This window comes from Oncorhynchus mykiss, chromosome 25 (genome assembly GCF_057628025.1).
Source record: "Oncorhynchus mykiss isolate SJ-2025 chromosome 25, ASM5762802v1, whole genome shotgun sequence".
Taxonomy (NCBI): Eukaryota; Metazoa; Chordata; class Actinopteri; order Salmoniformes; family Salmonidae; genus Oncorhynchus; species Oncorhynchus mykiss.
In genome coordinates this window covers 13,001,689-13,028,731 of record NC_143046.1, presented here as the reverse complement: position 1 = coordinate 13,028,731, position 27,043 = coordinate 13,001,689, and the positions used below count along the sequence as shown (strand labels likewise).

General features: G+C 51.2%; 1 protein-coding gene and 1 pseudogene across 1 annotated transcript; one reads left to right on the top strand and one right to left on the bottom strand.

Moving 5' to 3' along the window:
* Window positions 1-4,525: 4,525 nt before the first annotated feature.
* nek12 (NIMA-related kinase 12) lies at window positions 4,526-7,239 on the bottom strand. Its single transcript, XM_021583351.3, is given in 6 exon segments — window positions 4,526-5,023; window positions 5,025-5,072; window positions 5,074-5,120; window positions 5,197-5,394; window positions 5,531-5,764; window positions 5,871-7,239. Coding segments are annotated over 6 exon segments (1,599 nt in total). The 5' UTR covers window positions 6,877-7,239; the 3' UTR covers window positions 4,526-4,957.
* The window catches only part of LOC110504591 (peptidyl-prolyl cis-trans isomerase NIMA-interacting 4-like), a 36,265-nt pseudogene continuing 16,134 nt past the window's right edge, over window positions 6,913-27,043 (top strand).

Genomic DNA, 27,043 nt, shown 5'->3' with positions numbered 1-27,043 from the left:
AGCTTGTTTGCTTGCATGGGTGTCTGTGTGTGTGTGTGTGTGTGCGTGTTTTGTGTGGGAAACTTCAAAGAGGACAGATGGTGTGATGATATGAATCCTGCAACACATTTCCGCTCACAACCCATCTATTTGTTGAAGTCCTCATGTGATTATGTTCATCACACAGACCTCACAATGAGATATATCCACTGATAGAGAAAATGGAACTGTGGAACGTGGATGGATAATGCCACTAAACAGTGTGTGGAATTCCCAAACAATAGAGGGAGCTGCTGTGTTCACTTCTTAGATCAATAGGTTGTTAAAATATCTCATTATTCAAAATACGTGGGAGATCAAAATGTTACCTGGAAATGCCATCCTCTCCCCCACCTACCCACCAGTGGCAGTGGTGGAAAGTACTACTTAAGTCGTTTTTTGGGGTAGTTTTTTGGGGTAACTTTACTTTTTATATTGTTGACAACTTTTTATTTTACTTCACTACACTCCTAATGAAAATAGTGTGCTTTTTACTGCATACATTTTCCCTGACACCCAAAAGTACTCCTTATATTTTTTATGCTCAGCAGGACAGATAAATGGTCCAATTCATAAATGGTCCAATTCAACATCTCTACTGCCTCTGATCTGGCGAACTCACTAAACAGAGAACATCCCTGGTCATCTCTACTGCCTCTGATCTGGTGGACTCACTAAACAGAGAACATCCCTAGTCATCCCTACTGCCTCTGATCTGGCGAACTCACTAAACAGAGAACATCCCTAGTCATCTCTACTGCCTCTGATCTGGTGGACTCACTAAACAGAGAACATCCCTAGTCATCCCTACTGCCTCTGATCTGGCGGACTCACTAAACAGAGAACATCCCTGGTCATCTCTACTGCCTCTGATCTGGCGAACTCACTAAACAGAGAACATCCCTAGTCATCCCTACTGCCTCTGATCTGGCGGACTCACTAAACAGAGAACATCCCTAGTCATCTCTACTGCCTCTGATCTGGTGGACTCACTAAACAGAGAACCTCCCTGGTCATCCCTACTGCCTCTGATCTGGAGGACTCACTAAACAGAGAACATCCCTGGTCATCCCTACTGCCTCTGATCTGGAGGACTCACTAAACAGAAAACATCTGTGGTCATCTCTCTGCCTCTGATCTGGTGGACTCACTAAACAGAGAACATCCCTGGTCATCTCTACTGCCTCTGATCTGGTGGACTCACTAAACAGAGAACATCCCTGGTCATCTCTACTGCCTCTGATCTGGAGGACTCACTAAACAGAGAACATCCCTGGTCATCTCTACTGCCTCTGATCTGGTGGACTCACTAAACAGAGAACATCCCTGGTCATCCCTACTGCCTCTGATCTGGTGGTCTCACTACACACAAATGTTTTGTTTGTAAATGATGTCTGAGTGTTTGAGCGTGCCCCTGGCTATCCGTAAATAACAAAAATAAGAAAATGGTGCCGTCTGGTTTGCTTAATATAAAGAATTTGGAATTTATCCTTTTACATTTAATTCTTAAGTATACTAAAAAAAAATACTTTGACTTACTCAAGTAGTATTTTACCGCGTCACTGTTACGCGAGTAATTTTCTGTTAAGAAATCTTTACTTTTACTCAAGTATGACAATTAGGTACTTTTTACACCTGCCCACCGGTTTTTCCAACTTTCCATAATGCAATGATGAGCAAGCAGAGACAGAATACGCCTCCCAAATGGCACCCTATTCCCTATACAGGTTTAGACCAGAGAGCTATGGCTCCTGGTCAAAAGTAGTGCACTATAGAGGGAATAGGATGCCATTTGGGACGCAAGGCAGATCTGTCAGACCTTACTTGTGACCTATGACCTATGTCATCTATATGTGTGTACGTAGGAAGAACAAGTGATACTAATTGTTTAGCTCCACTTGGTCACAGCTGAGCTAAATAAAGCTTATGAGGTGTGAAGACGGACATGAAACTCCTATGATTCAACCACATGGGAGGGGCTTATTACTGTGTACTTTTCGGGGATTTTCTAAAATGGTCGCAGGCCGACTTTTAACCAAATTTAGCACAATCCATTGCATAACCTCCAACAGTTGGAAAGTTAATTTCCTCTCTGGCCAGTAGAGGGCAGTACAGAATGTTGTTCCCTCCCTGCTGTATTAAATGTTGATCATTATGAATTAAATGTTGATCATTATCATTGCAATATGTTTGTGTCTGGGCGGGCGTTTGTCCTCATGGAGATGTGCAAAGGGAAGGGATCACTGCTGTCAACTCGCTTTCCAAACAAGGTGCAAGAATTGAGGAGCGAGGAGATCCAGCAACACAGAGGACAATGGAATTGAATAAAAAACAGTTTCTTTATTACTAAAAGTAGAACCAGCACGTTTTGGCTTCGAAGAAAAACCTGATGAAGGTGAAAGGCCGAAACACGCTGGTTCTATGTTTAGCAATAAATACGCTTTTCATTTAATTCCATTGTCCTTCAAGTGTTGCTGAATGTCCCCTCATCATGGAGATGTGTGAATGTCCCCTCATCATGGAGATGTGTGAATGTCCCCTCATCTTGGAGATGTGTGAATGTCCCCTCATCATGGAGATGTGTGAATGTCCCCTCATCATGGAGATGTGTGAATGGGTCTCGATGAGAATATGAGGCAAAGGAAAACATTTCTGGGTTATGACAGGAAATCATGAGACAGCAGAGATAACCATCTCATACTCTGAAACAACGCTACGTCCCAAATGAAACCCTATTCCCTATATGGTGCCCTACTTTTGACCAGGGCCCATTGGTAGTGCACAATATAGGGAATACAGTGCCATTTGGGACATGCAGATATCCTCTGAAACAGTTTCTGCAACCCCACGACCCATACTATGGAACACAAATAGATTAGGGGTGTCTTGCTTATCTAACTAACTAACAGGCATTACCTTACATCTCTGTTGGTTGCTTCAAACTCGGCAGAACAATGACAGACCAGACGAATGTGCTGATAAAGATTCCTCTTTCATAAACTCAGCAAAAAAATAAACATCCTCTCTCTGTCAACTGTGTTTATTTTCAGCAAACTTAACATGTGTAAATATTTGTATGAACATAAGATTCACAGACATGTAACTAACAGAAATGGAAACATGTGTCCCTGAACAAAGGAGGGGGAGATCAAAATCAAAAGTCAGTATCTGGTGTGGCCACCAGCTGCATTTAAGTATTGCAGTGCATCTCCTCCTCATGGACTGCATCAGATTTGCCAGTTCTTGCTGTGAGTTCCCAGACATTTCTGGGGGGAATGGCCCTAGCCCTCACCCTCCGATCCAACAGGTTCCAGAAGTGCTCAATGGGATTGAGTTCCGGGCTCTTCGCTGGCCACGGCAGAACACTGACATTCATGTCTTGCAGGAAATCACGCACAGAATGAGCAGTATGGCTGGTGGCATTGTCATGCTGGAGGGTCATGTCAGGATGAGCCTGCAGGAAGGGTACTACATGAGGGAGGAGGATGTCTTTCCTGTAACACACAGCGTTGAAATTGCCTGCAATGACAACAAGCTCAGTCCGATGATGCTGTGACACACCGCCCCAGACCACGACGGACCCGCCACCTCCAAATCGATCCCGCTCCAGAGTACAGGCCTCGGTGTAACGCTCATTCCTTCAACGACAAACGCGAATCCGACCATCACCCCTGGTGAGACAAAACCACGACTCGTCAGTGAAGATCACTTTTTGCCAGTCCTGTCTGATCCAGCGACGGTGGGTTTGTGCCCAAAGGCGACATTTTTGCCGGTGATGTCTGGTGACGACCTGCCTTACAACAGGCCTACAAGCCCTCAGTCCAGCCTCTCTCAGCCTATTGCAGACAGTCTGAGCACTGATGGAGGTTCCTGGTATAACTCAGGCAGTTGTTGCCATCCTGTACCTGTCCCTGTGCAGGTGTTCTTACACGTGGTCTACCACTGCGAGGGCGATCAGCTATCCGCCCTGTCTCCCTGTAGCACCTGTCTTAAGCGTCTCACAGTACGGACATTGCAATTTATTGCGCTGGCCACATCTGCAGTCCTCATGCCTCCTTGCAGCATGCCTAAGGCACGTTCACGCAGATGAGCAGGGACCCTGGGCATCTTTATTTTTTTGTGTTTTTCAGAGTCAGTAGAAAGGTCTCATAACTCTGACCTTAATTGCCTACCGTCTGTAAGCTGTTAGTGTCTTAACGACCGTTCCACAGGTGCATGTTCATTAATTGTTTATGGTTCATTGAACAAGTATGGGAAACAGTGTTTAAACCCTTCACAATGAAGATCTGTGAAGTTATTTGGATTTTTTCAAATTATCTTTGAAAGACAGGGTCCTGAAAAAGGGAAGTTTATTTTTTTGCTGAGTTTAGCATATTGCCAAACATTTCAGTAAAAATGAATGGGATTTCTTCAGTAGTACATGAAGTAAAACATTGAGACAACATAGAAATGCATTTACATGGAAGTAATTAAATAGATAAATAAGGAAAGTTTCTACTTGACATCGTAAGCGAATCAATTTTCTTTATTTTTCAAGCACCTTCTACAGTTTCACTGCCTCCAGGAGGGAACCAACAAAAACCCCTTCAGATTTCTGCTTACTTCACTTCAAGGTATTTTGAAGGAGGGTGTTCTCACAGTCTTACCCACATATGTTCACACTTCAAGGTGGTATCTCCTTTAATCTTTTAACTTGCTACCGGTGTCATGAAACCTCAAATCAGTTTGGGCTGTGAACTGCCACAGCAACTCAGGGTATTTTCCCCTCCACAGTTTCAATGAAAAGCCTGATAGCACCCTCTTCTGTTTACAATGTTATGAACCATGATGGATGACAAATCATTCCCCAACATAAACTTGCTGCATCGTAGGCCTACAGGTAATGTCATGGTGCATCAGAAGTCCAGGTTTGGGGGGTTGTTTCCACCATTTAAATGTTTTAACACAGTTGACCCTCTTGGTTGCGAGTGAATATGAGATTGCAGTTTTCCAGATGGTCAGGTCCCCAGTGTGTGTTTCAAGTGTGGCTGCTGGTCTTCAGGGCTGAGACCGTCTCTCAAAGTGTTCGCTGATTTGCTCGTAGAGAGAGGGGCCGATGCCCTCTGCAATGACACAGATAGACAATCAACAACACAGACAGGCAGGCAGGCACACACACACACACACACACACACTTACCCATGATATAGCTGTCTCTCAGAGTCTTCAGTGTGACAGCCACACCCCCTGCGTCCCTCAGCTGAAACTCCTCCCCATCACCCTCTGCAGAGAGCTCCAGAGCAGCACCGGCATAGTGGACCACCATCATCACATCCTCGTCTTCCTCCTCCTCAAAGTCATCAGGGTACTCACTAGGGTCCTCCACTTCAGGGGTCACTGTACACAGACGTAAATGGTTGATTCAGATACTGAAATGTAATCTTAATAGTGGATTATCTATGAGGATCAAGCACACAGCTTTTGAATGAGCAAAACATTGTTTATTAGACCTAATTGTTTCTATCAGATTTACCATTAGCGTCCATAGAGACATCCTCCGTGACAGAGTTAAAAGTTATAGAGGTTGCCTCGTCCTCTCTGTGTTCCTCTATGGAAGACAAGCTGTTGTCGTCATCAAAGTCCTCAGAGTAGTCAGACTGGCCTACGCTGACCACATCACCTTCTACCTCCTCATTATCTCTGGGACAGGGCTCTGTACTGTCCCCCTCCTCTTCCCCTGTATAGGAAGGTGTGAGCGGAAGTGGTCCTGAGAGAGAGAGATCGAGAGAGATAGTGTCACACAAGCACCAAAGACAGCATATAAACACAATAGGGCCTAAACAATGCAAGAGTTAAGCATGTAATCAGAGTACCAGAGTTACTGTCACTGCTGCTGTCCTCCTTCCATTCTGCAGTCACGGCCAGGCTCTTATCTGCAGGTGAACTCACAGAGCCAGATGTTCTCACACACTCACAGACCCAACTAGAGAGGGGTATGGATCTGGAGTCTACATTATCATACACTGCTAACTCTATCTCCCTGTGCTTGACAAACTCTCTGAGATGTTCCCGTACATAGATCATGTCCAGTATGGCTCCAGCACTAGGTCTGTCCTCAGGCACCGGACAGAGCAGTATCTTGACCAGAGGGGTGATGCTGTCTGAGTAGGTCTGGGGAACAGGGCTGTACTCTCCTCTGATGATCTTAGAGAGCAGACTGAGCAGGTTGGAGGCAGCAAACGGCGGTCTGAGAGAACAGATCTCATACAGCAAGCATCCCAGTGCCCAGACATCAGACTTCGAACTGTATGGGACGTCCTGACACAGCTCTGGACTCAGGTAGCTGGGGGTACCAACACAGGTACGAGCCATATCCACTGTGTTGGTCATTATCTTGGATATTCCAAAGTCCCCCACCTTTACCACGCCTCTCTTAGTTAGAAGCACATTGGAGGTTTTGATGTCCCGGTGGAGGATTCTAGCTGAGTGAATGTAGCTGACTGCCATGGTAACCTGTACAAACCACTCCATTATCATCCACTCTGGGAAATAGTCCCCTGTCTTTCTCTCTTTGACTTTGTCATCCAGTGTCCCTCCATCACAGTAGTCCATGACTATATAGATGTATCCATCATTTGAGTCAAAGAGAGCCTCGCTGCAGGTCACTATGTGAGGGTGATTCAGCTTCCTGATGATTTCAGCTTCTTGTAGGATGGCCTCTTTGGTCTTTGTTTTGCGAGAGTCGTCTGCTTGTATTCTTTTCACTGCATGCAGTCTCTTAGACTCCGCGTGTTTCATCAGGAATACTTCTGCTGCTCCACCTCTTCCCAGACACAGAATCTTCTTGTACAATTCCATTATCGTTTGTAAAATGTTCATTAGTTATCAGCCATCTCAATTAATGAGATTAAAAAAATGTACATTCCATGTCTTGGTGTGAAGTACAAGTATTTGTATCAGAGAAACTCTCGCACAACAAAAACAAAAGTCACCTTGAACCTTGTGTTGTGTCTGATTCCCATAGTAACCGTCTGGCTCAGCCCACTCGGTAAATAACAGGGTTTCTTTATTTGGTCGGAAATGCTGTTGCGTTCAGAAACTTTTCCAGTGAAGCTTAACATTGTAATTTACCCCAAGGAAACCCAGTGAGCACACATCATAAATAGCTTTTAAAAATCAATATGCATTGGAAAACGATTTGATATAAAAACGGTGCGTATAGGAAATTAGTATTGTTCAAAACATCTAAACTGGATGATGCATGCGCAATTTCTCGTTTACTTCCGCGCAGTTTAGCGCACATTTATAAAGCAGAAACATCACGACTACGCGTGTCTTGTAGTAGATGGCTAGCTAGAAGTTATATTTCCAGTTGTCCCATTCGTTTTCTGTAAAGGGTATTTTCAAGAATGCCACCTAAGGGGGAAAGGTGCCAAGGAAGGGGGGAAGGTGCCAAGGAAGGGGGGAAGGTGCCAAGGGAGGCAAAGGTTACTTTATTCATCACTAAATCGACTAGGCATGTTGGATTGAAAAACATGCTAACTTTACAACAGTAGTTAGCTAGCAGCTAGGCAGCCATCTCCATGTTAGTCATGTTATTATGTTGAACGTTATCATTCAGGTGGAGCTGCTGCAGGGGGTGGAGACAAAGGAAAAAAGGAAGAGAAGACGAAAAGGAGGCACTTCTGTTAAGGTAGGTAGCGAGATAGCTAGTCTATGTTACACCATGCTGTAATGTCTTTGGCTACAGTGTGTACTCATGTGAGCATAGACGGCTAGCTAAATTGACTAGCTATGTTGTTTTAATGTATTCCCCAGGTCAGACATATCCTGTGTGAGAAACATGGTAAATGCATGGAGGCGGTGGAGAAACTGAAGTCCGGTTTTCGCTTCAGTGAAGTGGCTTTTCCAGTACAGTGAAGACAAAGCCAGACACGGGGTACGAGAGCCTTTCCCATGCTAACAGCAACTAACAGACATTCACCTTTACGATCTCTCGTGTATTGGTTTATTATGGTAGTGTAATGTATTGGTTTATCATGTAGTTGAAAAGGGTGATGTCTGTTAGTATCCAAAAGATCCACTAGATGGCATCCTCCGTCTTGCTGTCTATCACTTGTTAATTTTTCAATAATATTGTTCAGATGGGAGAACTTGGAGGTGTATTCATTAGTTGCAGACTGTTGCAAATCTTTTGGTCTGTTGCAAAATGTTTTGCAACGTAAACTTTACTCTAGGAACTAGAGGTCGACCGATTTAGATTTTTCAACGCCGATGCAGATTAATCGGCCGATTTGATTTATTTGTAATAATGACAATTACAACAATACTGAATTAACACTTATTTTAACTTAATATAATACAGCAACAAAATCAATTTAGCTTCAAATACTGAAACATGTTCAATTTGGTTTAAATAATGCAAAAACAGTGTTGGAGAAGAAAGTAAAAGTGCAATATGTGCCATGTAAAAAAGCTAATGTTTAAATTCCTTGCTCAGAACATGAGAACATATGAAAGCTAATGTTTAAATTCCTTGCTCATAACATGAGAACATTTGAAAGGTCTTGGTTCCTTTTAACATGAGTCATCAATATTCCCAGGTAAGAAGTTTTAGGTTGTAGTTATTATAGGACTTTCTCTATACCATTTGTATTTCATTAACCTTTGACTATTGGCTGTTCTTACAGGCACTATAGTATTGCCAGTGTAACAGTATAGCTTCCGTCCCTCTCCTCGCCCCGAACCAGGGACACATCGACAACAGCCACCCTCGAAGCAGTGTTACCCATTGCTCCACAAAAGCCGCGGGGAAGGAGAACAACTACTTCAAGGTCTCAGCGCGAGTGACGTCACCGATTGAAACTCTATTAGCGCGCACCCCGCTAACTAGCTAGCCCTTTCACATCGGTTACACCAGCCCAGTCTCGGGAGTTGATAGGCTTGAAGTCATAAACAGCTCAATGCTTGAAGCATTGCGAAGAGCTGCTGGCAAAACGCAGGAAAGTGCTGTTTGAATGAATGCTTACAAGCCTGCTGCTGCCTCCCACCCCTCAGTCAGACTGCTCTGTCAAATATCAAATCATGGACTTAATTATAACATAACACACAGAAATACAAGCCTTAGGTCATTAATATGGTCAAATCCAGAAACTATCATTTTGAAAACAAAACATTTATTCTTTCACTGAAATACGGTACCATTCTGTATTTTATCTAACGGGTGGCATCCCTAAGTCTAAATATTCCTGTTACATTGCACAACCTTCAATGTTATGTCATAATTATGTACAATTCTGGCAAATTAATTAGGGTCTTTGCTAGGAAGGAATGGTCTTCACATAGTTCGCAATGAGCCAGGAAGGAGAACAACTACTTCAAGTAGTAGATTGAAACGCTGACTCTGACTCTGCTTGCACGGAACGCAAGAGAAGTGACACAATTTCCCTAGTTAAAAGAAATTCATGTTCGCAGGCAATATTAACTAAATATGCAGGTTTAAAAATATATACTTATGTATTGATTTTAAAGGCGTTGATGTTTATGGTTAGGTACACATTGGTGAAACGACAGTGCTTTTTTTTCACGAATGCGCTTGTTAAATCACCCGTTTGGTGAAGTAGGCTGTGATTCGATGAGAAATGAACAGGCACCGCATCGATTATATGCAACGCAGGACAAGCTAGATAAACTAGTAATATCATCAACCATGTGTAGTTAACTAGTGATTATGTTAAGATGTTTTTTTATAAGATACGTTTAATGCTAGCTAGCAACGTACCTTGGCTTCTTGCTGCACTCGCGTAACAGGTAGTTAGCCTGCCACGACGCAGTCTCCTCGTGGAGTGCAATGTAATCAGCCACAATCGGTGTCCAAAAATGCCGATTACCGATTTGTTATGAAATCGGCCCTAATTAATCGTCCATTCCGATGAATCGGTCAACCTCTACTAGGAACCAAACAGACGCCAAGGCAACAAAGCGGGAGGGTCTAGAAGAAAAAGGGACGCACACCTATTAAGACGAGGTGCTGGCTAGCGGAGTAGAACACCTATTAAGACGAGGTGCTGGCTAGCGGAGTAGAACACCTATTAAGACGAGGTGCTGGCTAGCGGAGTAGAACACCTATTAAGACGAGGTGCTGGCTAGCGGAGTAGAACACCTATTAAGACGAGGTGCTGGCTAGCGGAGTAGAACACCTATTAAGACGAGGTGCTGGCTAGCGGAGTAGAACACCTATTAAGACGAGGTGCTGGCTAGCGGAGTAGAACACCTATTAAGACGAGGTGCTGGCTAGCGGAGTAGAACACCTATTAAGACGAGGTGCTGGCTAGCGGAGTAGAACACCTATTAAGACGAGGTGCTGGCTAGCGGAGTAGAACACCTATTAAGACGAGGTGCTGGCTAGCGGAGTAGAACACCTATTAGACGAGGTGCTGGCTAGCGGAGTAGAACACCTATTAAGACGAGGTGCTGGCTAGCGGAGTAGAACACCTATTTAGGCGAGGTGCTGGCTAGCGGAGTAGAACACCTATTTAGGCGAGGTGCTGGCTAGCGGAGTAGAACACCTGTTTAGGCGAGGTGCTGGCTAGCGGAGTAGAACACCTATTTAGGCGAGGTGCTGGCTGGCGGAGTAGAACACCTGTTTAGGCGAGGTGCTGGCTAGCGGAGTAGAACACCTGTTTAGGCGAGGTGCTGGCTAGCGGAGTAGAACACCTATTTAGGCGAGGTGCTGGCTAGCGGAGTAGAACACCTATTAAGACGAGGTGCTGGCTAGCGGAGTAGAACACCTATTAAGACGAGGTGCTGGCTAGCGGAGTAGAGCACCTATTTAGGCGAGGTGCTGGCTAGCGGAGTAGAACACCTATTTAGGCGAGGTGCTGGCTAGCGGAGTAGAACACCTATTAAGACGAGGTGCTGGCTAGCGGAGTAGAACACCTATTTAGACGAGGTGCTGGCTAGCGGAGTAGAACAACTATTTAGGCGAGGTGCTGGCTAGCGGAGTAGAACACCTATTTAGGCGAGGTGCTGGCTAGCGGAGTAGAACACCTATTTAGGCGAGGTGCTGGCTAGCGGAGTAGAACACCTATTTAGGCGAGGTGCTGGCTAGCGGAGTAGAACACCTATTTAGGCGAGGTGCTGGCTAGCGGAGTAGAACACTTATAAAATAAAGGAGAGCCGTACACTCTAGGAGCTCAGATGCAAAAATGTAATAGCACTATGTTTCAACAGCCAAGCTGTCTTCATCAGGGTATAATCACAAACACTGCAGGGTGACTCGTTTATATAGTGTCAAAAGACACACCGGTGTCGTATTCATGGCCAAGTGTGTCCTAATATCGTTGGTTAATTCTCAAATGTTAAAATGGCATACAAAGAACAGCATACAAAAACCGAATGGATAGCATGCGATCATAGATTCATATTAGACTACACAAGCTTACAAACGATTACAATCACAAGAATGGCTTCAGATCAAAGTCTACGTTGAGACCGAAGGGAGCAAGGGTCTTTAAATTAAAGATTGAGATTTACTATGCAATCTGATACATGTCAAATCAGTTTTCTTGATCTTCTGATCTTGTGTGAAGATAAAGTTCGAAACACTGATCTTTACAGGAAACCTACTGATCGTAACAGTTTGAGGGCTGATAGTTATCACCAACTTCCCTTGAAAAATAGTTTGCCCTACAGCCAATTCTGTCGAATCAAAAGAATTTGCAAAAAACAATCAGATTTCGATAGAAATATGGCTGAGACGCAAAGAAAATTCAAGGAGAGGGGGTACAAAAATGATCCGATTAATATTGCCATTGAGAAAATCCAAAACAAAACGAGACATAACCTTTTTCAAGGTCAGTCTCGCAAAAATACGCATTCTTGCGTTCCCCCGGCTTTTCACGTGTGTTTTGCAACAGTGTCTGCCTTATGAATACACCCCTGTTTTAGCCTTTGTGACTGTGGCAATATTGACTGTGCTGTTATCCTGGTTGTGTCTGGGTGATCTGGGCTGGATGACAAGAGGTTCTATGACTGGACCCTTCCAGGACGCTGCCTTCGCCCTACCCAACAGCACCATGGACCCATTTACACAGACCCTCCCATCAAGACCAAGTCTGGCTACCACATCATCATGGTGGAAGGAAAGAAATGACCTGAAGGTAAGATCCACTACTCTTCACGGTGTCACGAACCGGCTCGTAGCCCGTAACAAAGAGGGAGATAACATGGAGATGAAGGAATAACAAATATATTAAATATATATACACTGCTCAAAAAAATAAAGGGAACACTTAAACAACACAATGTAACTCCAAGTCAATCACACTTCTGTGAGATCAAACTGTCCACTTAGGAAACAACACTGATTGACAATACATTTCACATGCTGTTGTGCAAATGGAATAGACAACAGGTGGAAATTATAGGCAATTAGCAAGACACCCCCAATAAAGGAGTGGTTCTGCAGGGGGTGACCACAGACCACTTCTCAGTTCCTATGCTTCCTGGCTGATGTTTTGGTCACTTTTGAATACTGGCGGTGCTTTCACTCTAGGGGTAGCATGAGACGGCGTCTACAACCCACACAAGTGGCTCAGGTAGTGCAGCTCATCCAGGATGGAACATCAATGCGAGCTGTGGCAAGAAGGTTTGCTGTGTCTGTCAGCGTAGTGTCCAGAGCATGGAGGCGCTACCAGGAGACAGGCCAGTACATCCGGAGACGTGGAGGAGGCCGTAGGAGGGCAACAACCCAGCAGCAGGACCGCTACCTCTGCCTTTGTGCAAGAAGGAGTAGGAGGAGCACTGCCAGAGCCCTGCAAAATGACCTCCAGCAGGCCACAAATGTGCATGTGTCTGCTCAAACGGTCAGAAACAGACTCCATGAGGGTGGTATGAGGGCCCGACGTCCACAGGTGGGGGTTGTGCTTACAGCCCAACACCGTGCAGGACGTTTGGCATTTGCCAGAGAACACCAAGATTGGCAAATTCGCCACTGGTGCCCTGTGCTCTTCACAGATGAAAGCAGGTTCACACTGAGCACATGTGACAGTCTGGAGACGCCGTGGAGAACGTTCTGCTGCCTGCAACATCCTCCAGCATGACCGGTTTGGCGGTGGGTCAGTCATGGTGTGGGGTGGCATTTCTTTGGGGGGCCGCACAGCCCTCCATGTGCTCGCCAGAGGTAGCCTGACTGCCATTTGTTACCGAGATGAGATCCTCAGACCCCTTGTGAGACCATATGCTGGTGCGGTTGACCCTGGGTTCCTCCTAATGCAAGACAATGCTAGACCTCATGTGGCTGGAGTGTGTCAGCAGTTCCTGCAAGAGGAAGGCATTGATGCTATGGACTGGCCCGCCCGTTCCCCAGACCTGAATCCAATTGAGCACATCTGGGACATCATGTCTTGCTCCATCCACCAACGCCACGTTGCACCACAGACTGTCCAGGAGTTGGCGGATGCTTTAGTCCAGGTCTGGGAGGAGATCCCTCAGGAGACCATCCGCCACCTCATCAGGAGCATGCCCAGGCGTTGTAGGGAGGTCATAGAGGCACGTGGAGGCCACACACACTACTGAGCCTCATTTTGACTTGTTTTAAGGACATTACATCAAAGTTTGATCAGCCTGTAGTGTGGTTTTCCACTTTAATTTTGAGTGTGACTCCAAATCCAGACCTCCATGGGTTGATAAATTTGATTTCCATTGATAATTTTTGTGTGATTTTGTTGTCAGCACATTCAACTATGTAAAGAAAAAAGTATTTAATAAGAATATTTCATTCATTCAGATCTAGGATGTTATTTTAGTGTTCCATTAATTTTTTTGAGCAGTGTATTATTAGTTATATTAAATTAAAATATTATTAGTAAATGGTGTGTAATCAGTAGTATAAGTGAGTGGGTGTGTGCATAATGTTGATAATAAGGGGTGTTGAGGTGCCAAAACAAACAAGCCTCAACCCCCAAAAAATAACAGCGTGTCTGCGTGGAGATGGTCTCCTCAATGAATGGGGGAAAGTTGTACCCGAGCCCAGGTGTGTCCCATTTCACTGACGACCCTCCCGGCTCCGCCCACCGACATCCTATTAAGGAACAGGCCTCTCTGGGTATGAGAGGACACATACAGGCCTAGTCCCTAACAAGGAAAACGAGAGCAAAGAGAAAGAATGGCAGACAGAGTGGGAGGGTCGTCACACCTGACATTGGAGCACTGCGTTCTCTCGGAGGCGATGGCACAATCGATCGTTTAATTTCTCTGCCTGCCTTTCTTCATTTGTTGCATAATTTTTTTCATGTCCTAGTAATGACACAACAAAAGCTACCAATGAAATGCTCTGTAAAGAGAGACAGACGAATAAGACTTGGGTGGTGCAGTGGTCTAAGGCACTGCATCTCAGTGCTAGAGGTGTCACTACAGACCCTGGTTCAATTCCAGGCTGTATCACAACCAGCCGTGATAGGGAGTCCCATAGGGTGGTGCTCAATTGGCCCAGTGTCGTTTGGGTTTGGCTGGGGTATGATGTCATTGTAAATAAGTATTTGTTCTTAACTGACTTGCCTAGTTAAATAAAGGTTAAAAATAAACTAAAAATGTACTCCTGTACATAAAAGGACACACAGGGGCCTCCCGAGTGGCGCAGTGGTCTACGAGTTGTGCCACTAGAGATTTTGGGTTTGAGTCCAGGCTCAGCCACAGCCGACCGCGACCGGGAGACCCATGGGGCGGCGCACAATTGGCCCAGCGTCGTCCGAGTTAGGGGAGGGTTTGGCCGGCAGGAATGTCCTGGACACAGGCTAAGAAGATGTATGTACTCCTGTCTGTACATAAAGGGGGGTGAAATGTGTACACTGCTGGTCAATTAAACATTGTAAATGTCCAGGGGGGAAATTAGATTTAATTTCTTACCGGTATGGGACACCCAAGTGAGAGCACAGGTTTCTTTTGAATACTACAAACAATACAGGATATCCTACTCTGCTGTCACTGACAAACTGATCAATAAAACAATGTTGTCTGATCCATATAACTGGCCTACGAGAAGGGGAGACAAATAAAATATGACGTCCATCTAATTATTATCCAAAAACAAAGTGTCACTCTGTCACTGACCGAATGATAAAGATAGTGAATATGCACATTCACTGGTGATATGGCCGGTGTTCTCCGCTGGTGCCAGATAAGATAAGCTACTGTTCACTCAACTAAAATAAGAATATTGAAAAGACAGATTGGAGTGTTTTCAATGTCATAGCTTTACAGCAATAGCCATTTGCTTTCCAAACAGTTTTTCTGTGATTTGTATTTTTAAATATTGCGATATGCCTGGTTGAGTCTGCTTTTCACTGACAGTCGCAACTCAACAATCACCTACACTGAACAAAAATCTAAGCGTAACATGTAATGTGTTGGTCCCATGTTTCATGAGCTGAAATAAAAGATACCAGAAAATGTCCATACGCACAAAAAGTTTATTTCTCTCAAATGTGGGCACAAATTGGTTTACATGTTATCCACATATTATCTGTTGTCAAGATAATCCATCCACCTGACAGGTGTGGCATATCAAGAAGCTGATTAAATAGCATGGGCAGGTGCACCTTGCGCTGGGGACAATAAAAGGCCACTCTAAAATGTGAAGTTTTGTCTCACAACATAATGCCACAGATGTCTCAAGTGTTGATGGAGTGTGCAATTAGCATGTTGACTGCAGGGATGTCCACCAGAGCTGTTGACAGAAAATGTAATGTTAATTTCTCTACCATAAGCCGCCTCCAACGTTGTTTTAGAGAATTTTGCAGTACGTCCAACCGGCCTCACAACCGTAGACCACGTGTAACCACGCCAGCCCAGGACCTCCACATCTGGCTTCTTCGCCTGTGGGATCGTCAGTGAGGGAGCTGAGGAGTATTTCTGTCTGTAAAGCGCTTTTGTGGGGAAAAATTCATTCTGATTGGCTGGGCCTGGCTCCCTAGTTAGTTGGTCTATACCCTCCCAGGCCTGCCCATGGCTGCACCCCTGTCAAGTCATATTAAATCCATAGATTAGGACTTAATGTATTTATTTAAATGTACTGATTTCCTTATATGAACTGTAATTCAGCAAAATCTTTAAAATTCTTGCATGTTGCGTTTATATTTTTGTTCGGTATATTTCAGTGGTCACCAACCTTTTCTGAGTCTCTCCCTACTCCAGTGCAGTTAGGGTATATTAACTACAGAGTCAGAGATCCCAAGACCAATGCAGTGGGATCATTGTAAAGCTTTTGGTCATGTATCAAGTGTTTGCAGAAGGGAGAAGCAGAGATCATATGTGTTATAAAAGTGATGAATATGTGACATGTTGGAATTGCGGTGGGAACCATGAAGCCAGGGAAGCCATGAAGCCAGGGAAGCAAGGGAAGCCAGAGTCCACGGTGCTGGATAGACCTTCACTGCAGGCTGCAGATGTTGCCTTTCACCAGCAGGATCCTGACATTTTAAAGGTTAAGATGGACTTTTTGGCCTTTATAGCTATGGTGATTAATGACACTGCAAAGGTGGAGAGAAGGTCCAGGAAGATAGAAATCATAGTGGATGCGGCTGAGCGGTTCCTGGAGTTACATGGAATATTGGAACAAGCCGTACCACCCTCTCAGGTCCTACAGCCGTACCACCCTCTCAGGTCCTACAGCCGTACCACCCTCTCAGGTCCTACAGCCGTACCACCCTCTCAGGTCCTACAGCCGTACCACCCTCTCAGGTCCTACAGCCGTACCACCCTCTCAGGTCCTACAGCCGTACCACCTTCTCAGGTCCTAGAGCCGTACCACCCTCTCAGGTCCTAGAGCCGTACCACCCTCTCAGGTCCTAGAGCCGTACCACCCTCTCAGGTCCTAGAGCCGTACCACCCTCTCAGGTCCTAGAGCCGTACCACCCTCTCAGGTCCTAGAGCCGTACCACCCTCTCAGGTCCTAGAGCCGTACCACCCTCTCAGGTCCTAGAGCCGTACCACCCTCTCAGGTCCTAGAGCCGTACCACCCTCTCAGGTCCTACAGCCGTACCACCCTCTCAGGTCCTAGAGCCGTACCACCCTCTCAGGTCCTAGAGCCGTACCACCCTCTCAGGTCCTAGAGCCGTACCACCCTCTCAGGTCCTAGAGCCGTACCACCCTCTCAGGTCCTAGAGCCGTACCACCCTCTCAGGTCCTAGAGCCGTACCACCCTCTCAGGTCCTAGAGCCGTACCACCCTCTCAGGTCCTAGAGCCGTACCACCCTCTCAGGTCCTAGAGCCGTACCACCCTCTCAGGTCCTAGAGCCGTACCACCCTCTCAGGTCCTAGAGCCGTACCACCCTCTCAGGTCCTAGAGCCGTACCACCCTCTCAGGTCCTAGAGCCGTACCACCCTCTCAGGTCCTAGAGCCGTACCACCCTCTCAGGTCCTAGAGCCGTACCACCCTCTCAGGTCCTAGAGCCGTACCACCCTCTCAGGTCCTAGAGCCGTACCACCCTCTCAGGTCCTAGAGCCGTACCACCCTCTCAGGTCCTACAGCTGTACCACCCTCTCAGGTCCTAGAGCCGTACCACCCTCTCAGGTCCTAGAGCCGTACCACCCTCTCAGGTCCTAGAGCCGTACCACCCTCTCAGGTCCTAGAGCCGTACCACCCTCTCAGGTCCTAGAGCCGTACCACCCTCTCAGGTCCTAGAGCCGTACCACCCTCTCAGGTCCTAGAGCCGTACCACCCTCTCAGGTCCTACAGCCGTACCACCCTCTCAGGTCCTACAGCCGTACCACCCTCTCAGGTCCTACAGCCGTACCACCCTCTCAGGTCCTACAGCCGTACCACCATCTCAGGTCCTAGAGCCGTACCACCCTCTCAGGTCCTAGAGCCGTACCACCCTCTCAGGTCCTACAGCCGTACCACCCTCTCAGGTCCTACAGCTGTACCACCCTCTCAGGTCCTACAGCCGTACCACCCTCTCAGGTCCTACAGCCGTACCACCCTCTCAGGTCCTAGAGCCGTACCACCCTCTCAGGTCCTAGAGCCGTACCACCCTCTCAGGTCCTAGAGCCGTACCACCCTCTCAGGTCCTAGAGCCGTACCACCCTCTCAGGTCCTAGAGCCGTACCACCCTCTCAGGTCCTACAGCCGTACCACCCTCTCAGGTCCTAGAGCCGTACCACCCTCTCAGGTCCTAGAGCCGTACCACCCTCTCAGGTCCTACAGCCGTACCACCCTCTCAGGTCCTACAGCCGTACCACCCTCTCAGGTCCTACAGCCGTACCACCCTCTCAGGTCCTAGAGCCGTACCACCCTCTCAGGTCCTAGAGCCGTACCACCCTCTCAGGTCCTAGAGCCGTACCACCCTCTCAGGTCCTAGAGCCGTACCACCCTCTCAGGTCCTAGAGCCGTACCACCCTCTCAGGTCCTAGAGCCGTACCACCCTCTCAGGTCCTAGAGCCGTACCACCCTCTCAGGTCCTAGAGCCGTACCACCCTCTCAGGTCCTAGAGCCGTACCACCCTCTCAGGTCCTACAGCCGTACCACCCTCTCAGGTCCTACAGCCGTACCACCCTCTCAGGTCCTACAGCCGTACCACCCTCTCAGGTCCTACAGCCGTACCACCCTCTCAGGTCCTACAGCCGTACCACCCTCTCAGGTCCTAGAGCCGTACCACCCTCTCAGGTCCTAGAGCCGTACCACCCTCTCAGGTCCTAGAGCCGTACCACCCTCTCAGGTCCTACAGCCGTACCACCCTCTCAGGTCCTACAGCCGTACCACCCTCTCAGGTCCTACAGCCGTACCACCCTCTCAGGTCCTAGAGCCGTACCACCCTCTCAGGTCCTAGAGCCGTACCACCCTCTCAGGTCCTAGAGCCGTACCACCCTCTCAGGTCCTAGAGCCGTACCACCCTCTCAGGTCCTAGAGCCGTACCACCCTCTCAGGTCCTAGAGCCGTACCACCCTCTCAGGTCCTACAGCCGTACCACCCTCTCAGGTCCTACAGCCGTACCACCCTCTCAGGTCCTACAGCCGTACCACCCTCTCAGGTCCTACAGCCGTACCACCCTCTCAGGTCCTAGAGCCGTACCACCCTCTCAGGTCCTACAGCCGTACCACCCTCTCAGGTCCTACAGCCGTACCACCCTCTCAGGTCCTACAGCCGTACCACCCTCTCAGGTCCTAGAGCCGTACCACCCTCTCAGGTCCTAGAGCCGTACCACCCTCTCAGGTCCTAGAGCCGTACCACCCTCTCAGGTCCTAGAGCCGTACCACCCTCTCAGGTCCTAGAGCCGTACCACCCTCTCAGGTCCTAGAGCCGTACCACCCTCTCAGGTCCTAGAGCCGTACCACCCTCTCAGGTCCTAGAGCCGTACACCCTCTCAGGTCCTAGAGCCGTACCACCCTCTCAGGTCCTACAGCCGTACCACCCTCTCAGGTCCTACAGCCGTACCACCCTCTCAGGTCCTAGAGCCGTACCACCCTCTCAGGTCCTAGAGCCGTACCACCCTCTCAGGTCCTAGAGCCGTACCACCCTCTCAGGTCCTAGAGCCGTACCACCCTCTCAGGTCCTAGAGCCGTACCACCCTCTCAGGTCCTAGAGCCGTACCACCCTCTCAGGTCCTAGAGCCGTACCACCCTCTCAGGTCCTAGAGCCGTACCACCCTCTCAGGTCCTAGAGCCGTACCACCCTCTCAGGTCCTAGAGCCGTACCACCCTCTCAGGTCCTAGAGCCGTACCACCCTCTCAGGTCCTAGAGCCGTACCACCCTCTCAGGTCCTAGAGCCGTACCACCCTCTCAGGTCCTAGAGCCGTACCACCCTCTCAGGTCCTAGAGCCGTACCACCCTCTCAGGTCCTAGAGCCGTACCACCCTCTCAGGTCCTAGAGCCGTACCACCCTCTCAGGTCCTAGAGCCGTACCACCCTCTCAGGTCCTAGAGCCGTACCACCCTCTCAGGTCCTAGAGCCGTACCACCCTCTCAGGTCCTAGAGCCGTACCACCCTCTCAGGTCCTAGAGCCGTACCACCCTCTCAGGTCCTAGAGCCGTACCACCCTCTCAGGTCCTAGAGCCGTACCACCCTCTCAGGTCCTAGAGCCGTACCACCCTCTCAGGTCCTACAGCCGTACCACCCTCTCAGGTCCTACAGCCGTACCACCCTCTCAGGTCCTACAGCCGTACCACCCTCTCAGGTCCTACAGCCGTACCACCCTCTCAGGTCCTAGAGCCGTACCACCCTCTCAGGTCCTACAGCCGTACCACCCTCTCAGGTCCTACAGCCGTACCACCCTCTCAGGTCCTACAGCCGTACCACCCTCTCAGGTCCTACAGCCGTACCACCCTCTCAGGTCCTACAGCCGTACCACCCTCTCAGGTCCTACAGCCGTACCACCCTCTCAGGTCCTACAGCCGTACCACCCTCTCAGGTCCTAGAGCCGTACCACCCTCTCAGGTCCTAGAGCCGTACCACCCTCTCAGGTCCTACAGCCGTACCACCCTCTCAGGTCCTACAGCCGTACCACCCTCTCAGGTCCTACAGCCGTACCACCCTCTCAGGTCCTACAGCCGTACCACCCTCTCAGGTCCTAGAGCCGTACCACCCTCTCAGGTCCTACAGCCGTACCACCCTCTCAGGTCCTACAGCCGTACCACCCTCTCAGGTCCTACAGCCGTACCACCCTCTCAGGTCCTACAGCCGTACCACCCTCTCAGGTCCTAGAGCCGTACCACCCTCTCAGGTCCTAGAGCCGTACCACCCTCTCAGGTCCTATAGCCGTACCACCCTCTCAGGTCCTAGAGCCGTACCACCCTCTCAGGTCCTACAGCCGTACCACCCTCTCAGGTCCTAGAGCCGTACCACCCTCTCAGGTCCTAGAGCCGTACACCCTCTCAGGTCCTAGAGCCGTACCACCCTCTCAGGTCCTACAGCCGTACCACCCTCTCAGGTCCTACAGCCGTACCACCCTCTCAGGTCCTAGAGCCGTACCACCCTCTCAGGTCCTAGAGCCGTACCACCCTCTCAGGTCCTAGAGCCGTACCACCCTCTCAGGTCCTAGAGCCGTACCACCCTCTCAGGTCCTAGAGCCGTACCACCCTCTCAGGTCCTAGAGCCGTACCACCCTCTCAGGTCCTAGAGCCGTACCACCCTCTCAGGTCCTAGAGCCGTACCACCCTCTCAGGTCCTAGAGCCGTACCACCCTCTCAGGTCCTAGAGCCGTACCACCCTCTCAGGTCCTAGAGCCGTACCACCCTCAGGTCCTAGAGCCGTACCACCCTCTCAGGTCCTAGAGCCGTACCACCCTCTCAGGTCCTAGAGCCGTACCACCCTCTCAGGTCCTAGAGCCGTACCACCCTCTCAGGTCCTAGAGCCGTACCACCCTCTCAGGTCCTAGAGCCGTACCACCCTCTCAGGTCCTAGAGCCGTACCACCCTCTCAGGTCCTAGAGCCGTACCACCCTCTCAGGTCCTAGAGCCGTACCACCCTCTCAGGTCCTAGAGCCGTACCACCCTCTCAGGTCCTAGAGCCGTACCACCCTCTCAGGTCCTAGAGCCGTACCACCCTCTCAGGTCCTAGAGCCGTACCACCCTCTCAGGTCCTAGAGCCGTACCACCCTCTCAGGTCCTAGAGCCGTACCACCCTCTCAGGTCCTAGAGCCGTACCACCCTCTCAGGTCCTACAGCCGTACCACCCTCTCAGGTCCTACAGCCGTACCACCCTCTCAGGTCCTACAGCCGTACCACCCTCTCAGGTCCTACAGCCGTACCACCCTCTCAGGTCCTAGAGCCGTACCACCCTCTCAGGTCCTACAGCCGTACCACCCTCTCAGGTCCTACAGCCGTACCACCCTCTCAGGTCCTACAGCCGTACCACCCTCTCAGGTCCTACAGCCGTACCACCCTCTCAGGTCCTAGAGCCGTACCACCCTCTCAGGTCCTACAGCCGTACCACCCTCTCAGGTCCTACAGCCGTACCACCCTCTCAGGTCCTACAGCCGTACCACCCTCTCAGGTCCTAGAGCCGTACCACCCTCTCAGGTCCTAGAGCCGTACCACCCTCTCAGGTCCTAGAGCCGTACCACCCTCTCAGGTCCTAGAGCCGTACCACCCTCTCAGGTCCTACAGCCGTACCACCCTCTCAGGTCCTAGAGCCGTACCACCCTCTCAGGTCCTACAGCCGTACCACCCTCTCAGGTCCTAGAGCCGTACCACCCTCTCAGGTCCTACAGCCGTACCACCCTCTCAGGTCCTACAGCCGTACCACCCTCTCAGGTCCTACAGCCGTACCACCCTCTCAGGTCCTACAGCCGTACCACCCTCTCAGGTCCTAGAGCCGTACCACCCTCTCAGGTCCTAGAGCCGTACCACCCTCTCAGGTCCTAGAGCCGTACCACCCTCTCAGGTCCTAGAGCCGTACCACCCTCTCAGGTCCTAGAGCCGTACCACCCTCTCAGGTCCTAGAGCCGTACCACCCTCTCAGGTCCTACAGCCGTACCACCCTCTCAGGTCCTAGAGCCGTACCACCCTCTCAGGTCCTAGAGCCGTACCACCCTCTCAGGTCCTAGAGCCGTACCACCCTCTCAGGTCCTAGAGCCGTACCACCCTCTCAGGTCCTACAGCCGTACCACCCTCTCAGGTCCTACAGCCGTACCACCCTCTCAGGTCCTAGAGCCGTACCACCCTCTCAGGTCCTACAGCCGTACCACCCTCTCAGGTCCTACAGCCGTACCACCCTCTCAGGTCCTAGAGCCGTACCACCCTCTCAGGTCCTACAGCCGTACCACCCTCTCAGGTCCTAGAGCCGTACCACCCTCTCAGGTCCTAGAGCCGTACCACCCTCTCAGGTCCTAGAGCCGTACCACCCTCTCAGGTCCTAGAGCCGTACCACCCTCTCAGGTCCTAGAGCCGTACCACCCTCTCAGGTCCTAGAGCCGTACCACCCTCTCAGGTCCTAGAGCCGTACCACCCTCTCAGGTCCTACAGCCGTACCACCCTCTCAGGTCCTACAGCCGTACCACCCTCTCAGGTCCTACAGCCGTACCACCCTCTCAGGTCCTACAGCCGTACCACCATCTCAGGTCCTAGAGCCGTACCACCCTCTCAGGTCCTAGAGCCGTACCACCCTCTCAGGTCCTACAGCCGTACCACCCTCTCAGGTCCTACAGCTGTACCACCCTCTCAGGTCCTACAGCCGTACCACCCTCTCAGGTCCTACAGCCGTACCACCCTCTCAGGTCCTAGAGCCGTACCACCCTCTCAGGTCCTAGAGCCGTACCACCCTCTCAGGTCCTAGAGCCGTACCACCCTCTCAGGTCCTAGAGCCGTACCACCCTCTCAGGTCCTAGAGCCGTACCACCCTCTCAGGTCCTACAGCCGTACCACCCTCTCAGGTCCTAGAGCCGTACCACCCTCTCAGGTCCTAGAGCCGTACCACCCTCTCAGGTCCTACAGCCGTACCACCCTCTCAGGTCCTACAGCCGTACCACCCTCTCAGGTCCTACAGCCGTACCACCCTCTCAGGTCCTAGAGCCGTACCACCCTCTCAGGTCCTAGAGCCGTACCACCCTCTCAGGTCCTAGAGCCGTACCACCCTCTCAGGTCCTAGAGCCGTACCACCCTCTCAGGTCCTAGAGCCGTACCACCCTCTCAGGTCCTAGAGCCGTACCACCCTCTCAGGTCCTAGAGCCGTACCACCCTCTCAGGTCCTAGAGCCGTACCACCCTCTCAGGTCCTAGAGCCGTACCACCCTCTCAGGTCCTAGAGCCGTACCACCCTCTCAGGTCCTAGAGCCGTACCACCCTCTCAGGTCCTACAGCCGTACCACCCTCTCAGGTCCTACAGCCGTACCACCCTCTCAGGTCCTACAGCCGTACCACCCTCTCAGGTCCTACAGCCGTACCACCCTCTCAGGTCCTACAGCCGTACCACCCTCTCAGGTCCTAGAGCCGTACCACCCTCTCAGGTCCTAGAGCCGTACCACCCTCTCAGGTCCTAGAGCCGTACCACCCTCTCAGGTCCTACAGCCGTACCACCCTCTCAGGTCCTACAGCCGTACCACCCTCTCAGGTCCTACAGCCGTACCACCCTCTCAGGTCCTAGAGCCGTACCACCCTCTCAGGTCCTAGAGCCGTACCACCCTCTCAGGTCCTAGAGCCGTACCACCCTCTCAGGTCCTAGAGCCGTACCACCCTCTCAGGTCCTAGAGCCGTACCACCCTCTCAGGTCCTACAGCCGTACCACCCTCTCAGGTCCTACAGCCGTACCACCCTCTCAGGTCCTACAGCCGTACCACCCTCTCAGGTCCTACAGCCGTACCACCCTCTCAGGTCCTAGAGCCGTACCACCCTCTCAGGTCCTACAGCCGTACCACCCTCTCAGGTCCTACAGCCGTACCACCCTCTCAGGTCCTACAGCCGTACCACCCTCTCAGGTCCTAGAGCCGTACCACCCTCTCAGGTCCTAGAGCCGTACCACCCTCTCAGGTCCTACAGCCGTACCACCCTCTCAGGTCCTACAGCCGTACCACCCTCTCAGGTCCTAGAGCCGTACCACCCTCTCAGGTCCTAGAGCCGTACCACCCTCTCAGGTCCTAGAGCCGTACCACCCTCTCAGGTCCTAGAGCCGTACCACCCTCTCAGGTCCTAGAGCCGTACCACCCTCTCAGGTCCTAGAGCCGTACCACCCTCTCAGGTCCTAGAGCCGTACCACCCTCTCAGGTCCTAGAGCCGTACCACCCTCTCAGGTCCTAGAGCCGTACCACCCTCTCAGGTCCTAGAGCCGTACCACCCTCTCAGGTCCTAGAGCCGTACCACCCTCTCAGGTCCTAGAGCCGTACCACCCTCTCAGGTCCTAGAGCCGTACCACCCTCTCAGGTCCTAGAGCCGTACCACCCTCTCAGGTCCTAGAGCCGTACCACCCTCTCAGGTCCTAGAGCCGTACCACCCTCTCAGGTCCTAGAGCCGTACCACCCTCTCAGGTCCTAGAGCCGTACCACCCTCTCAGGTCCTAGAGCCGTACCACCCTCTCAGGTCCTAGAGCCGTACCACCCTCTCAGGTCCTAGAGCCGTACCACCCTCTCAGGTCCTAGAGCCGTACCACCCTCTCAGGTCCTAGAGCCGTACCACCCTCTCAGGTCCTAGAGCCGTACCACCCTCTCAGGTCCTACAGCCGTACCACCCTCTCAGGTCCTACAGCCGTACCACCCTCTCAGGTCCTACAGCCGTACCACCCTCTCAGGTCCTACAGCCGTACCACCCTCTCAGGTCCTACAGCCGTACCACCCTCTCAGGTCCTAGAGCCGTACCACCCTCTCAGGTCCTAGAGCCGTACACCCTCTCAGGTCCTAGAGCCGTACCACCCTCTCAGGTCCTACAGCCGTACCACCCTCTCAGGTCCTACAGCCGTACCACCCTCTCAGGTCCTAGAGCCGTACCACCCTCTCAGGTCCTAGAGCCGTACCACCCTCTCAGGTCCTAGAGCCGTACCACCCTCTCAGGTCCTAGAGCCGTACCACCCTCTCAGGTCCTAGAGCCGTACCACCCTCTCAGGTCCTAGAGCCGTACCACCCTCTCAGGTCCTAGAGCCGTACCACCCTCTCAGGTCCTAGAGCCGTACCACCCTCTCAGGTCCTAGAGCCGTACCACCCTCTCAGGTCCTAGAGCCGTACCACCCTCAGGTCCTAGAGCCGTACCACCCTCTCAGGTCCTAGAGCCGTACCACCCTCTCAGGTCCTAGAGCCGTACCACCCTCTCAGGTCCTAGAGCCGTACCACCCTCTCAGGTCCTAGAGCCGTACCACCCTCTCAGGTCCTAGAGCCGTACCACCCTCTCAGGTCCTAGAGCCGTACCACCCTCTCAGGTCCTAGAGCCGTACCACCCTCTCAGGTCCTAGAGCCGTACCACCCTCTCAGGTCCTAGAGCCGTACCACCCTCTCAGGTCCTAGAGCCGTACCACCCTCTCAGGTCCTAGAGCCGTACCACCCTCTCAGGTCCTAGAGCCGTACCACCCTCTCAGGTCCTAGAGCCGTACCACCCTCTCAGGTCCTAGAGCCGTACCACCCTCTCAGGTCCTAGAGCCGTACCACCCTCTCAGGTCCTAGAGCCGTACCACCCTCTCAGGTCCTACAGCCGTACCACCCTCTCAGGTCCTACAGCCGTACCACCCTCTCAGGTCCTACAGCCGTACCACCCTCTCAGGTCCTACAGCCGTACCACCCTCTCAGGTCCTACAGCCGTACCACCCTCTCAGGTCCTAGAGCCGTACCACCCTCTCAGGTCCTACAGCCGTACCACCCTCTCAGGTCCTACAGCCGTACCACCCTCTCAGGTCCTACAGCCGTACCACCCTCTCAGGTCCTACAGCCGTACCACCCTCTCAGGTCCTACAGCCGTACCACCCTCTCAGGTCCTAGAGCCGTACCACCCTCTCAGGTCCTACAGCCGTACCACCCTCTCAGGTCCTAGAGCCGTACCACCCTCTCAGGTCCTACAGCCGTACCACCCTCTCAGGTCCTAGAGCCGTACCACCCTCTCAGGTCCTAGAGCCGTACCACCCTCTCAGGTCCTAGAGCCGTACCACCCTCTCAGGTCCTAGAGCCGTACCACCCTCTCAGGTCCTACAGCCGTACCACCCTCTCAGGTCCTAGAGCCGTACCACCCTCTCAGGTCCTAGAGCCGTACCACCCTCTCAGGTCCTAGAGCCGTACCACCCTCTCAGGTCCTACAGCCGTACCACCCTCTCAGGTCCTACAGCCGTACCACCCTCTCAGGTCCTACAGCCGTACCACCCTCTCAGGTCCTACAGCCGTACCACCCTCTCAGGTCCTAGAGCCGTACCACCCTCTCAGGTCCTAGAGCCGTACCACCCTCTCAGGTCCTAGAGCCGTACCACCCTCTCAGGTCCTAGAGCCGTACCACCCTCTCAGGTCCTAGAGCCGTACCACCCTCTCAGGTCCTAGAGCCGTACCACCCTCTCAGGTCCTACAGCCGTACCACCCTCTCAGGTCCTAGAGCCGTACCACCCTCTCAGGTCCTAGAGCCGTACCACCCTCTCAGGTCCTAGAGCCGTACCA